The following is a 16380-nucleotide window of genomic DNA, read 5'->3' as shown; positions in this document are numbered from 1 at the left end:
TCTGTTTGGTGACTTTGGTCCCATCTCCATTAACCTTTTTTTTTTTTTTTTCTTTTTTAACTTTCTAATCGATGTTCCTCTTGTGAAGTAGTAAATAAAGGAATAAATATGGAACGATGGGAATCATGGCCAAAATCAGGCCTACCACTGAAGAAACAGCTGGAAAAAAAATGAAAATCGTACCTCTGATTCCCCCCATAGGCTTTTGGACTTTTTTTTTTTTTTTTTTTTCCTCTCTCTTTCTGTTTTGGTACCATCCCCTGTGATCTTTTCAGTCTCTTCCAAGTACAAAATTTGCATACGTTGACATCACTTCTATTTTCTTTAGGCTGGTAGCTAGATTCATGGTGGCACTGTGATGTAAAGCAATTAGCTCCATGCTTTGAGCTTGAGCTTCTTGATTGGAGTTCGATCCAATTCTCTTCTTTTCTTTTCTTTTTTTAATTGGAGTTTGCTTCCTTTTTCCTTGTCTCAAGGTGTTTTCTGGCTCTGGACGGGATCTGCTACATTTGCCTAGACAAATTTCTTATGCTGGAACTGCACTAGCCTTGGACCTTTCCAGGATGGAGGATTATTGGAACATTTGCTTCAAATTTATGATGATAAAATAAAGTAGAGATCACAAAGTACACTCGATTTCTACATTTGATGAAATAGATGGTGCAACCTACTAACAAGCATCACAAATGCTAAACTTGCTTGGGTCTAAGAATTGCCGAAATAGAAGCAAATGATGGTGGGAACAGATGTGTCCATTTCTGCTCCAAAGAAAAGTTCCGGTAGAAACTAGATGAATCTAGTTTCATTTGTATAACTGCTTGAATCTTTTACAAGCTTCCAAAATATTGCTCCTGTGACCAAATGCACTAACCCTGACAAACCCTTCGCCAGCAGGTCCGAAACCACTGCCAGGGGTTGTAACAACGTGAGTTTTCTCCAGAATCTCACTGAATACATCCCACGAACTTCGGCCAGGGAAGTGAACCCACACATATGGTGCATTCTTTCCTCCATACACATTAAAACCAAGCGAATTAAATGTCTCTACTATTATGTCAGTATTTTCTTTGTAGAAACCGATCACCTCATGCATTGCCTGCAAATCGTATAAATTAGCATCTTGTTACACAAGTATTTCAGGCTTTTATACAGCCATATGGCTAGAGAAGAAGAACATGAAAGATGAAATAATTAATTAAAAAAAATCTATAATTGAACAAAAATAACAGGATTTATGATGACAAATATTGCATTTTTTTTTTTTTTTTTTTTTTGGGTTAGTAAAGAATCACAAGAATGAGAACAGAAAAGCAGACCTTAAAACCTTCGGGTGAAAGGCAAGCTAGACCCCCAGCTTGGGCAATGTTGGATGCACCATTAAAACAAGTACAAACAATGCGGCTGAAGTCCTTGGCTACAGGAAATCCATCGGAAAATAGCAGTTCCTTTGGAACTACTGTCCAACCTAGACGAACTCCAGTGAACCCTGCGTACTTGCTAAATGATGATGTCTCGATTGCAACCTACAATGTGCATAGTTATGAATTAATGGAAATAAATGTCTGCTGCATTGAAAGTAGAAAAAACTAAAAAATGAATTATCATAACTAAAGTTACCTCTTTAGCTCCAGGAATTTCAAAGATGGAACGGGGGTTGTCCTCTGACATGTACATGGCATAAGCAGAATCATATACTATGATTGAACCATTGTCCTTGGCAAACTTTACCAGCTGGGTCAGTTGCTCCCTGGTTGCAGCAGCACCAGTAGGATTGTTCGGTGAACAGAAAAATATGATATCTGTTCGAGCAACACCTGACAGATCAGGAAAGAAACCATTCTCTGGAGTACACTTCATATATTCAATGCTCTCAAACTTTTGTACATCCTTCTGAAACTGTCCAGTCTGGCCCATAATAACACTTGAGTCCACATAAGCCTGCACTTTAACCCATCTCTTGTTAGGAATTGATCCTTAAACCTTTAAAAGTTTTATCGAGGTTTGCCTATTCTTCTGAACAATGTTTTTTTATTACAAAAGAAGTTTTATCCCTATGAAGACATTTTCCATGCCACATTACTAACAGCTTATCTAACAGACGGCACCATCGATTAAAAACATTGTTTTCCACAATGATGAAAAAGCAAGGTAGATGGTCAATATGCTTGATATTATGAAGTGACATGCTCAAACAAGCGTACAATCCTTCATGGTTTGCATCTAAGTGGCAAGACCACCTAACCAACAGCCCAAGTTAAATATCAAAATTGAAAGGTAGCCCTAATAAACAAAAACAGAAGTCAGATCTATGGTTTTTTCTGGGGACTGGGACTGTAAGTAAATTACTAGGTAGAAACCTTGTGTTACTTAATAAAATAACTTCCCAACTAAACCCCTTTTTATAGGCGACTTCCCTAGTAACCACCTTTTTCTTATAGGTGACTTCCCAAGTGAATCTGGTTTTATTCATTTCTAGATAATTATTATTGCTCATCCAAAAAACATTAATTTCCACAGTGAACCAATTAAGTGTCTCTCAAATGCACCTCTACCACTTTCGGTATAAGATATTGCATGGGGGTGTTCAAAATAAATACTACAGTTGATCCACGTAGGCCTTTGGCAGGTAATTCATGCAAAATTAAGCTGAATAAAAAAATACTACCAATAAATAAAATCTTAAAGAAATTGACAAAATGAATACTGGTAAGACCAACTCAACATTTTCACTTAATATATATCACAATAAAAATAGATAATTAAAAGAGAAAAAATGGAAGACAAGTCAACTGGAGAATAAATTTTATTGTTATCTTGTAAAAGAATAAATTACAGGGTATGACGGGTCTTGCACTGCCATTGTAACATCAGCCCCAAAAACAACCTGCCAAGAGTAGAAAGAAAGCAAATTTAAATAGTGCTACAATTAAAAAAAAAGTTGTTACAATTGAAAAAAAGCTAATTATGGAATACTTTGCTGGTAAACAAAAGCCATCATCAGTACAAGAAACAATTTTTTTTTTTTTTTTATTTGGCACCGGGTGTTTAGGAACAGCGTCCCAATTAATCACGAGAGTGCATAGGCCCTCCAAGGAGTTTCCCACAAGTGCACTAATTTAAGGGAAAACTCATCCAATATGATGGCCCCTAGAGATTGTTTGCGCCCAAGGGGATTTGAATCGTAGACCTGCGGAGAGCATACCCCCAAGCCCAAGGCCTTTACCACTTGAGCCAACCCCTAGGGGTTAGTACAAGCAAACAAATATAAACAGAGGCAAAGATCAATGCAAGGAATTCAAAACCAATGTGTAAAACTAAACAAACCTGAAGGCGGGATATATCACATTTCGCACCATCTGAAACAAATATATCGTTGTCCTCTATTCCAAGGTTGGTATAAAAGGTTGAAGCAATTGCAGCTCTCAAAGACTATAGATAAGCAACAGTGTTAGTCTTCAGCTATCATGAAGTTTGTCATCAAAAGGAGTTATAAATTTCAATTGTCTCATATGAAACTTCAAGTAATCCACTTTAAGTTGTGTGTCAATTCTGTGTTTGATCAGATCAATATGAACCTAGAGGGTTACAGCCAGAGTAGAAACTTCAGCCATACCTTTTTTGATAAGTAAAACTTGGCCATACCTTAAATCAGCATGAATTCTAAGACTTGGTGAATGGCAACCGAAAAGTACTTTTGTAGCATGTTCACAAAAACATATTTGGTTATTGATGTATTGTGAATAGATTAACAATAAGAAGCACAAAAAATGTCTAACCATATAAAATGGTTGTGTAACCATTTACAATTACTTTCTAAAGAAACAACATGAGTTTACATTTAAATCTATATGCTTGATTCTAGAAGTGGTGCCGAGGTTCCACATAGCGACCATATATACTTTGAGTCATTTCAGACTAGATACGAACATGAAAGGACGAATCTCCATCTTCAGCTCATAATTTTGAATCATAAGAGTTACTTATCAAACAAAAACAATTGAATCATAAGAGTTAGTTCTTTACCTTCCATGATGGGCGCATAATTTTATTTTTTATTTTTTTAAGTATGAAGGGAGCATATATTGTAATAGAAGTATAGAAAATTAGCAATGAAGTTCAACTCCATGAAACAGCCAATCACAAATCAAGAATTCCCCATACCTTTTCACCCTGCTCAGCTCCATAACCACTGTAACCCTCTAGTGTTGATAATTCCTGTGATCTCTGTCAAAGTGAAAACAATTTGATTCAATAGCCAGCAAAGCAAGGATTCTACTTAATCGTAAATCAGATAAGAGGTAAAATTGTGCAAAATTTCATAAAGACGTACAATAACATGACCATGGAATGGTTTCAATTATGTCAAGCAAAAAGAAATCCTAAAAATGTTGTTTGGGCCAGCATTTAAGTAAGCATTCTATAAGTTGTACACTATAACCTTAATTTTAATTTTTGAGTCGGCAATCAATAGGGAGAGAGTTAAGCTTCATAAATCACCCCTCGCCCAAGTTTCCAAATTGCCTTCATTGTTGTTATTTTTCTTCTTCTTTTTCCTTTGTTTGTGATTCCATTTGCTAAGTTCAGTTATAGAAATATTTTGAAAGAGAAAAAAGCATAAGGAAGCATAAAAACAGAGAACACCACCAGGAGAGATGTGCAGAATAAAACCAGGAGCACAAAAAAAACAAATGAAACAGTTTACAAGAGGGGTAAAGAAGCCGTACCTTTCTCATTGCAGAAGTTATAACTTCTGGAATAGGCTCAGTAGTATCACCAATTCCAAGGCTTATCACTTGAGCGTCAGGGTACTTCAGCAGGTGTGCAGCCCTCCTCCTGCCTATCTATTCACAAGAATTATATGACAAAAATAAGATTACTAAAACACTGCTCAAAATACAAATAATGAAACAGATGTCTTCTGTGGGTTGGCTGAGGACGGGAGGTGGGGGAGGAGAGAGAGAGAGAGAGAGAGAGAGAGAGAGAGAGAGATCATATCACTAGGACTTTGGGCGAAAATACCACAAACTGACAAGACAATGTACTCCGAAGTCCCAGCTTTATGCACTTTTTATAAGCGACAAAGTTACTAAGTATTAAGGCTATAGAGCCTGCACAACAAGAAGGAAATAATTCTTCCAGCAAGCACGAATAAGTCTGAGAATTCTAGAATATTTGTTGTAACCGTTTCTTGTACAGATGTCATTATTTCATTTGAAGCTACATTTCCTATTGACAGAATTGTGTCTATAAAAAGGAATCTACACTGTGTAAACATTTCATGGAATGAAGAGGAACATTTTCGTTTCCACTTGTCTCTGTTTTTCCTTTGTGACAATTCCTCATACGGTTGGCATTCTCATTCCTCTCACAAGCTTTAACATGGTATCAAGAGCCTAAAGACCCACGTCTGCTCAACCATGACAAACCCCGATTCATCCTCTCTCCCCACCGTTCCCCCATCCATCACCACCGCTGTCTCCCACTCTGTTACTCTTAAACTTACTCTCGAAAACTACCTACTCTGGAAACTTCAGATAGTTCCATTTCTCAAAGGCCACCAATTTTACGGCTATGTCGATGGTAGTATTCCTCCTCCTCTAGCTACTATCAACAAGAAACCCAATCCGGCTCACTCCCAATGGCTTATTCAGGACCAACTCGTTATTTCGGCTCTCACTTCCTCCATCTCTGAATCCCTCCTTACCCAAGTTCTTGACTGTTCTACTTCTCGCGAAGTATGGACCACCCTTCAAAATCTTTTTTCTTCTCAATCTTCCACTCACATCATGCATACCAAATATCAACTGGCCACATTAAAGAAAGGGTCTGAATCCATGCCTGAGTATTTTAACAAGGCCAAAAATCTTGCCTCTTCTCTTGGCGCAACAGGTCATCCCATTTCCGATCTTGAGCTCACCATTTACCTCCTTGCCGGATTAGGAACTGATTATGAATCACTAGTTACCTCGCTCACTACCAGACCCGAATCTATACCTCTCCCACAACTCTACAGCTATCTTCTCAATCATGAATCCCGTCTCTCCCATCAAACCCAAACTCTTCTCTCCGGAACCTCCCTATCTGCAACTTTTACAGGCTTTCGCTCACCAAATTCCTCCCATTCTTCTTCCCGTGGAGGCTTCTTTTCTAATCGAGGGGGACGTCGTGGTCGCGGCTCCCATCGTGGGGGTTAGCATGGTTCTCGTAACTCAGCTCCACCCAACCAGAATTTTTCTCCTCGTCCCACCTATCAGATGTGCAATAAACCTGGTCATTTAGCGATAAACTGTTATCATCGCTTTGATCACTCATTTCAGGCACCAGCACCCCCTTCCTTGGCTGCCAACGTTATAGTGTTCCCACCCGCTACATCCACAAACCTGTGGTTCCCTGACACAGCGGCCACACACCACTTCACTCCTAAGTACATGAATATGAACCTTGGCTCATCTACTTATAAGGGCTCCGATTAGATCAGCATCGGCGATGGCTCCTCCTTGCCCATACAAAATATTGGCTCAGCCCAACTCAGCTCTCCCACTGGCAACTGTCTCTTAACTCATCTCCTTCATGTTCCTTCTTTATGTAAAAATTTGCTTTCGGTCCGACAATTTTGTCAAGACAACCATACTTTGAATTTCATTATGATTTCTTTGTTGTGAAGGATGCTCGTACTCAGGCAGTGCTACTTCAGGGTCCCGTTGAGAACAACTTGTACGTTCTGCCATCCTCCACTACGTCCATTTCTCCTACTTCATCATCACCTCCTCAAGCCTTCGTCACCTCACGCAACGCCTCTCACCTATGGCACCTTCGCTTCGGTCATACTTCTCCACGGATCACTGCCTTAACTATCTCCCGTTTCAATCTTCCAAATTCCAATAATGGACTTCCTGACTGCTCGGCATGTGTCCAAGCCAAGGCTCACACCCTTACGCATCCATCATCTCCAACCCAATCACCGAAGCCTTTTAATTTACTTTTTCTTGTGTATGGGGCCCGTCCCCTGTTTTATCTTCCACTGGTTGTCAATATTATCTTTCCATTGTTGATGATCATACCAAATATATATGGTTGTTTACCCTACAATCTAAATCCAATGTGTCTCCAATTGTGCTTGCTTTTGTTCAATACGAACAAAATATTTTCTCCACCAAAATTCTTTCCATTCAAACCGATTGGGGTGGTGAATTTCGCCCTCTCAAAACCATTTTCCAAAACTTAGGCATTACACATAGGGTCACTTGCCCCTATTCCCATCCTCAAAATGGCACCGTGGAACGTCGTCATCGACACATCATTGAGACGGGTCTTTCTTTGTTATCCTATGCGTCAATGCCTCAAATGTATTGGGCCAAAGCTTTTCTCACCACCACCTTTCTCATTAATCGTATGCCTACACCCATTTTTGCCAACCGCTCTCCTCTTGAACTTCTTATGGGCCAGATTCCAGACTATTCATTCCTTCGGGTTTTTGAATCTTTATACTGGCCCAATCTGCAGCCCTATAATAGACATAAATTGGACTATCAAACAAAACCTTGTGTTTTTCTGGGCTACAGCCCAGATCACAAAGGCTATATTTGCCTTCATGTGGAATCCGGCCGTAGGTATATATCTTGGGACATTCAATTCTTTGAGGAACAATTTCCTTTTGCTAAGCCCTCTAACTCAACATCTCCACTTGGCCCATTGTCCTCACAATCATCACCAAGGCCCCCAACACTCTCGGCCCAAATACAGTCCACTCCTTCCACACCCATCTCTGAACCCGTAAGCCCAACAGCTCAGCTCAGCTCAGCACTCCCACAATCCCGATCTCTCCTTCCTCTTCCTCACAGTCTAGGGCATCGTCTCCAGCTTCTCACCCCGCCGCTCCTTCTTAGCTCAACCCATCACCTGAGTCATTGTCTACGTCTATTCTCTCTCCGGAATCGTCTGAACCTCTTCTTCCTCAACCCACTCATCCCATGGTCACAAGGTCCAAATCCAACATTCAATGTCCTCGCACTCGCTTTGATGGCACCATTCCATGGCCGCCACAACCCACTCTTTCTCTCACTATGTCTTCGGCTTCTTCATCCACACAGCTTCCTTCAATCCCAAAAGAACCTAGCTCATTTACCGAAGCCTCAAAATACCCTGATTGGCGATCTGCCATGCATCAGGAATTTCAGGCCCTGTTGCAAAACAGTACATGGGACCTTGTCCCCTCCTCCCCTTCTCCCCCCACTACAATGTTCTAGGCTCGAAGTGGGTTCTCAAAACAAAGCGAAGGTCTGATGGCTCCCTTGAGCGCTGCAAGGCTCGTCTTGTGGCCAAGGGTTTCCATCAACAACCCGGTTTAGACTATTCAGAAACGTTTAGTCCCGTTATCAAACTGTCACCATATGCCTTCTACTGTCTCTTGCCGTCACCTCTCACTGGGCACTTTATCAATTGGACGTCCAAAATGCTTTTCTCCATGGAGACCCTCGAAGAAGCTGTGTTCATGCAACAATCGCCTAGTTTCGTTCATCTAGATCATCCCCATCATGTTTGTAAGCTTCAGAAATCCCTTTACGGTTTAAAACAAGCCCCTAGGGCTTGGTTTGCCAAATTAAGTGATAAATTGATTTCATTTGGTTTTCGAGCTTCTCGGTCAGATTCTTCTCTGTTTATTTTCAAAACTTCCACCGATTGCTTATATTTGTTGATTTATGTTGATGATATCATGGTAACCGGTTCTAATAATGTCTTGATTTTTGAATTCATTCGGTCTCTTGGTTTACACTTTCCTGTCAAACACTTGGGAGAATTACACTATTTTTTGGGTATAGAAGTGAGTCGTGTCTCTTCTAGTGTCACTCTATCTCAGTCCAAATACACTCATGATCTCCTTGTCAAGACAAACATGCACAATTCCAAGTCTGTGTGTACCCCGATGTCGTCCTCTGTCAAACTTAATGCCTTGGATGGCAACACTTTTGAGGACCCTTTTCTGTATAGGAGTGTAGTAGGCAGCTTACAGTACCTTGCTTTTACATGCCCTGACATCTCATTTGCTGTCAATCGGGTGTGCCCATACATGCACTGTCCACGCCAACCCCACTGGCAAGCTGTGAAACGTATTTTACGTTACCTCAATCACACTAAGTCTCATGGTCTTCACTTTCAATCCTCCTCCACTCCCAACATCTCTGCCTTATGTGATGTTGACTGGGCTGGTTGCCTTGATGACCGCCGATCCACTGGTGGATTTTGTGTTTACTTTGGAACCCATCTTGTGTCATGGGGGTCGAAAAAGCAGCCAACACTAGCCCGGTCCTCTACTGAGGCCGAATACAAGTCCGTAGCCAACACAACTTGTGAGATTCTATGGCTGTAGTCCTTACTCCAGGAACTTGGAATTTTTCTCAAAAATCCACCTCTCCTATGGTGTGACAACTTTGGCGCCACATATCTAGCAGCTAACCCTATGTTTCACTCTAGAACCAAACACGGGGAGCTAGACTATCATTTTGTAAGGGAAAGGGTTGATGCCAAAACACTCCAAGTATCCTTTATCTCCACCAAGGATCAACTCGCAGATATTTTCACCAAACCACTCTCTACAGCCAAATTTCAAGCACTACGGTCACACCTCAACATCACAACTATGCCGCTTGACTCGCGGGCGGGTATTAAGGCTATAGCGCCAACACAACAAGAAGGAAATAATTCTTCCAGCAAGCACGAATAAGTCTGAGAATTCTAGAATATTTATTGTAACCGTTTCTTGTACAGATGTCATTATTTCATTTGAAGCTACATTTCCTATTGACAGAATTGTTTCTATAAAAAGGAATCTACACTGTGTAAACATTTCATGGAATGAAGAGGAACATTTTCGTTTCCACTTGTCTCTATTTTTCCTTTGTGACAATTCCTCATACGGTTGGCATGCTCATTCCTCTCACAAGCTTTAACACTAAGAAATGGAAAAAGGAGGGCTTAAGTTGTTTGGTTTCAGAGATGAGAGACACTCTTTTATCCAAACACTTATTTTAAAATCACTTCCTAATCTCAAACCATCTCATCTCACTTCCTAATCCAAACACACAATTTTTAAAAACCATCTTATTTCATCTCAACTCAACAAACTCATTACTATTCACAAACCATCTCAACTCATCTCATCTCATCTCACTTCCTAATCCAAATACAAAAAAATTTCAAAAACCATCTCATCTCAACTCAATAATCTCACTACTATTTACAAACCATCTCAACTCATCTCATCTCATCCCATTATCCAAACGAGCTGGCACACACAAAGTATACCCAAAACCATCAAATCACCCATAGGAGAATATCATCAAAGACTAGAAACATTTGAAAGCTCCAAAAAGTAGTTAAATCTTAGATGAACTAAAATCCAAGAAGAAATGAGTTAAGAAGCTGATAATATAATTCTATGGTTCTACCAGAAAAGAAATCATGTACCATAAGGTCAATCACAGTCGAGTTAATGAAGTTTTTTTAGCAATGGTAAAATTATAATAATAGAAAATAGGCGCACATCCATTATATACCTCTGGAAAAAGGTAACCCGCTTGAAGTTTGGCCAAGTTTCCATTGCGAGAGACATTTGTCTTGTAAGCTTCAAAAGAGACAGAACATATTCAGCATTATTAAATATCAAATATCCAGAACGGGCATGGTAAGAAGAGATGCTTCTAATTCCGTTTTAGTTTAAATCGATTTTTCACTAAGGTGGCAATTTTGTATGACAGGGCACAAATTTTCCGTGTCCAATAATTCACAATTCCAGCAACAACATTGGCCCCAGATATCACAAACACAAAATTAAAGAAAAAAACGAAGACAATACCCAAAATTAGAATTGACATGGAGGAGATAAAAAATCGTACCAGTCTGAGATTCTTTCGGCACCGCAGCAACGCATTTAAAAATGCTGTTTCTTTTCGCCTGAAGCGAAACGTTCTTAGTCCTGCAGCGTACAAACCATAAAAGTTCAGTCAATCTGATCCTTTGCAAAAGAGACAGAACACGTGTATATATATATATATATATATATATTTAAAGAAAAAAGGTTCTGTTTAGTTGCTGAGAGAACTGAGAAACCCGAAAAGAACAAATGTGATCAGGTGATTCATTATGGGAAATAGAAGTTTACAACTTTGGGTGCGTATGATTATTTTTTTGGAACATTCTAAGTAACCAACAGCAAAAAACAAAATGGTACCTGGAATTAAAGTTGGAATGGGCCAAGAAAGCAGAGGAAGATGAAGAAATTGTAGTGGAGAGGTGTTGCAGTAGAGACATTTTCAGCTCAAGTAAAGGGATGGCGATGTCTTTTTTGAGGAAAAAGAAACCTTTTTAGCAAATGAAGGCCTTATTAAACCCTAGCATCCAGTCAAACGTAAGCTTCCTTGAAAGCGAAGCTTCTAAGCCCTAGCAGTCGCAGCCTAACACTGTATATCAGACTTAAGATCGAAAATGGGGGAATCTTTTGATTTCTCTTCTTCTGCAGGACCATTCACCGGCCGTTTGCACTGGGTTGATGAGGCTTGGGTTTCAATGGCTTCAGCTCACACAGGGGAAGCTGACGGGATTTTTTCAAAGTGGGGAAGGGGCATGCGGCGTGCGGCGTGCGCTGGTTTAGGGTTTTAGGGTTCTAGGGTTTTTTTTTTTTTTTTTTTTTTTTTTTTTTAAGGCTTTGGTCATGAAATGATTTCCAAAAACTCCCCAGCTTTATTTTAAAATATTTCAAATCTTTATTTTTTTATTTAATTATTATTGTTTTAAAAAATTTTAAAACAAAATACAAAAGTTATTATAATTTTTTTAATTCTAAAATAAAAATAATATAAACAAATTATGTTAAAATAATTTTTTAATTTTTTATTCAACTTTTTTTTATCTTTTTTCTCAAGCCCTAATAAGGCATTTGAAATTGAATTGAAAATATTTTATTACTATTTACAATCATTTCACTATAATTTATAAAATTTCGAAATATTTTAAGTGTCAAAACAATTCATCTACTAACATCAACTCGAAACTCAATCTGCATTTTGTATATGTAGTTTCTATATTTTTTAAAAAAAATAATATTATATATAGTGGTAGAGTATATAAGTACCGTGTAATTATTTTGAAAAAGATTACAGTCTATTATTAAAAAATTAATTTTCTATCATGCAGGTCCGGAGTCTCTTGTTTATTCAATTTTTTTAAAATAATTATACAATACTTACGCACTCACGATTGTAACTATTATTTCTCTTTTTCAAAAAAACAAATATTTCAAAATTTTAGAAACAAAACAGTTTTTATCATTTTTAGTTTATACCAACTTGTAACAGTATTATCATTGGTTTAGATAAAGTTTAGCTAAAGTGTCCCCTTTTGATTTTCAACTCTCCCTTCAAAGATTGAAACCAATATTAGATTAGGCATCTTAATTTATGTAGTAATAACCAATTTTTTATACTTTTTAAATAAGAACAATATTATTTATTTATTTTGTTACATACTTTTTTTTATCTTCATTTTCATAAATCAACAACTTATATATATATATATATATCAAGATATGTAAAATCTGTCCAACAACCTAAATTAACTTTATTTTCAAATACAAAACATAAAAATATGTACAAAATCAGGTTGATGCTTATACCCAACAACGTAAAAATAAAAATCTATAATATTTATAAAAAAAATTAAAATATATAAAAACCTACAAATATGTGAAAAGACGTCAAGTAAAAATATTACCGTTTGGCCTGAGAGTAAAAATAACATTAAAAAAAAGGAAAATACTAAGGTCACCGCTGGTGGCTCTCGTTGGAGTCCACCGTTGGCCCAAATTTTTTTTTTAATTTTTTCTTTTCCTTAATGATTAAGAAATTTTTTTTAATATTATTATAATTTTTTTATATTTTTTTTAAACGTTTAAAACTATTAAAAAATGATTTGAAAAAAAAAAAACAAAAAAAATTTTTGCCTAACGGTGGGGAGCCACCAACTGTGCCTGTAGCACCATCCTTAAAAAAATGGACAATTAAGTTACCATTTACTTACATATTATCTTATAATTTAGATAACTTATAATTGGCTGTTGTAATGTAGATCAATTTTTTCACACATTAGACAAATTTAAGATAGCATAGGCTTTTAAGTTTCATTTGATTATACAGATGAGATGAGATAAAAGTTAAAATTTGAATAAAATTTTGTTAAAATATAATTTTTTAATATTATTTTTGTTTTAAGATTTAAAAAAATTGAAATATTTATTATATTTTATATGTGAATTTAAAATAAATATGATGGAATGAGATAATGCTTAAAAACAAATAAGACGTAAGAGCACACGCAGTGTATACCCTGGACTAGCAAAAAACAGAAAATCAAACTCCAAAGCAAATCACGAGAGTGAATAGAGCATTAATATTAGATTATGTAAAAATCTATCCAAATTTAAGTAAAAAAATTAACTTTTCTGATTTGACTAACTAACCTATTAAAATGCACCTCTACATTGGATTAGGTATTATTTTTTTATTAAAATATTATATTCTCACTATTTCTTTAAGAAATGGGCATTACATGAAAAATTTGTTGAACATAACATTACGAGCAACGGAATTGGCATTATATGATCAGATTACTAAATAGAAAATTTCCTTGTCAAATAAGGATTTTTTCTTCCATTGTTCTAAATTGAGAACTTGTTTAATAATAACTTTATAAAATGCAATAATCAAAGATACAGGTAGAATAGGTTGAATTTGAAAGGAAAAAGAGATTTCCAAAAGAATAATTGAATCTGTTTATATTAATATGAACTCATAAAAATATTTGATTGTCTTAATATTTTGTGAGACATAATACCAATTTGGTAAGAGAAAAAGATTGACTAATTTTTAGGAATAAGATAGATGCTGTATTTCAACCTCAATAGAAAAGATTGTGCCAGTGGAGCTTAATAATGACAGAAGACGCAAAAGGTTTTGATAATAATTGATGATTATAATATGGAAATGAGTAAAAGGAAAAGGGGAAATAGCTATTGAATATGTTGGTATTTTGGAAAGGCTAATTATGAGAATAAGTTGTAAGATGGCCTAATTGGTTGTAGTAATGTTTTCAATATCGTATATGGTTGTAGAGTTGCATAAGGACAATGTGAATTGTGATGACCCGTTTTTGAGTGTATTTTCGCTGAAATAATTATTTTTATTTTAATTAATATATTAGCTATTTATTTTAATTTATTTGCGTTTTTTAAAGTTGGTTTTTAAATTAATTTATTTTATTTGGTGTTGTGTTTTATTTAGTTGTTTTGTGGTTTTTAATCTTTTTGGCGGGTTAGTTTTGCTTTCCGGAATGAGGTTTGGACCTCATCTTTTCCCTACATCTTTTCCCTTTTTCCTCTCTTTTTTCTTTTTCCTTTTTTTTTCTTTTTCCTTTTTTTCTTTCTTCTTCTTTCTTTTTTTTTTCTTTTCTTTTTTTTTCCCTCCCTTTCTCTCTCCCCGATCGGCCCCCCCGTGCTCTCTCTCTCTTCCCTCCCTCTCCCGCGTCGTCTCTCTCTCTCCTCCGGCCCAGCGCCTTCCGGCCACCTCCCGACCTCCCACCGGTCCCATTTTCTTCCCCTCCCTCCGGTGCACCTCCCCACCGAAAACCACCCCCAACCGGCCGGCCATTTGGCCGGAAAAAGCTTCCAAAGGGCGCACGGATTTCACTCCGATCCGCCGCCGTCGCTCCACCTCCGGCCACCATTTCTTCATCACTTCATCACCGACCTCTTGCCGTCCTAACCCACCCATTTCCGGCCTCCATCGACCACCGGAGCAGCTCCCACGAGCTTGTTTTCCGATTTGCCATTTTCGGCCATTTCCGGCCATTCCGCCGCCACCCACGGCCGTCCGTCGCTTCCATTAGCTTCACAACCACCTCTAGACCATTCCCTATCAATCTCGTGTCCTAGTTTGTCCCCGTTCAAAAGTGGGTTTTTCGGACCCACGGCCACAGTGAATTTTCACTGTGACGTTGCTGTTTTTCCGCCGTTAGCAACGCCGCGAGCTTTCTAAAAATACCGTATAGCGCTATAAGTATTTTTCAAACCCTATTTTCAGATTTTAATATATATTGCTCATTCAATTGATTTATTTATTTAATTATATATTTTATCGATTGTTGTTGGTTGTTGATTCCGGACCGAGTCCGAGGAGTTTCGGGGGTCGGATGGATTGAGGACGGAGTGTTTGTTTGGTTGGTTGTGTTTGGTTGTTTGATTTTGCCGTGTGGCGTGCGTTGCATTTTATTTGTGTGCGTTGCATATCGCGTGCATGTGCATCATGTTTATCGGCGTTTTGGCGTTTGGGTGCGTGTGTCTCACGAGCCCAAGTCGTGATGGGTTATTATCACGGTGGAGCTCCTCTGGTCACTCGGGAGCGGTCAATACTGAGTGACATCCCCTGAGTAGTCGTCTGGGTGCTGACGAGTTCGGTACTAGAGGATGGGTCTGGCCCGGTACGTGCTGAGCACGAGTTCAGGCATCGCTCTATTCACCGATTCTGAGGCCCTGCGCGATGACGGAGTAGTATTAGAGGATGGGTCTGGCCCGGTACGTGCTGAGCACGAGTCCAGGCATCGCTCTACTCACTGACTCCGGGAGCGGAAATTAGAGGATGGGTCTGGCCCGGTACGTGCTGAGCACGAGTCCAGGCATCGCTCTATTCACCGATCCCGTGGCCCTTCGCTGGCGAGGGCTAGAGGATGGCCCGGCCCGGTACGTGCATGGCACGAGTCTGGGCATCGCTCGTTTAGGTGTCGCACGCGTAGCCGTTCTCTACGGTGTGGCACTGAGCCAGGGTGTGCGGATGATCCCTAGGGGAGATCATGGTGCATACGGAGCGGGTTGTGGTATGGTTTTTCAGTTATGATCCATTTTCTGGGAAAAATGGTGGTTTGGGCCATTATCTGGAATAATGGCGAGGTGTGGCTTTATGGAGGTTGGTGGGCCTTTTGGGTTTTGGCGTGCGTGTTAAAATATATGTGTAGCGGGGCGTGTGTTTGTTTGATCTTGTTTTCTTGTTGTTTGGGTTGTATGTATTTTCATCTGGTAGTGTTTGGGTCATACTTACCTGCGGAACCTTTCTTGGTTCCGTAGCTTTTGGTGCAGAGTTCGAGGAAGAGGAGGAGGAGGCTGAGCCCGAGGATGCGGCTCCGCCGGATTGCTGATGCTGTGCTTTTTATCTGTTTTCAAACTTGTATTTGTGTTTCTTGTAATATTTTATTTAAGTATGTTTTAAACAGTTTGTATTACATTAAGAAAAATTCTGGTACTTAATTATTGACTTGCTTCTCGCTGCGTTTGTCTTGTGC

The 16380-nt window shown here is 38.5% G+C and overlaps 1 protein-coding gene across 1 annotated transcript; it reads right to left on the bottom strand.

Moving 5' to 3' along the window:
* Positions 1 to 571: 571 nt before the first annotated feature.
* LOC122310778 (LL-diaminopimelate aminotransferase, chloroplastic) lies at positions 572 to 11670 on the bottom strand. The gene is made up of 10 exons (XM_043124914.1): positions 11228 to 11670; positions 10893 to 10972; positions 10554 to 10621; positions 4725 to 4841; positions 4162 to 4224; positions 3325 to 3429; positions 2834 to 2884; positions 1618 to 1938; positions 1317 to 1523; positions 572 to 1096 (listed from the first exon to the last, which is right to left on the bottom strand). Exons 1-10 carry the CDS (start codon positions 11305 to 11307, stop codon positions 803 to 805), a joined length of 1386 nt encoding a protein of 461 aa, XP_042980848.1. The 5' UTR covers positions 11308 to 11670; the 3' UTR covers positions 572 to 802.
* Positions 11671 to 16380: the final 4710 nt, after the last annotated feature.

This window comes from Carya illinoinensis, chromosome 5, assembly GCF_018687715.1.
Source record: "Carya illinoinensis cultivar Pawnee chromosome 5, C.illinoinensisPawnee_v1, whole genome shotgun sequence".
In the NCBI taxonomy this organism is placed as follows: Eukaryota; Viridiplantae; Streptophyta; class Magnoliopsida; order Fagales; family Juglandaceae; genus Carya; species Carya illinoinensis.
This window is presented reverse-complemented; position numbering and strand designations above follow the sequence as displayed.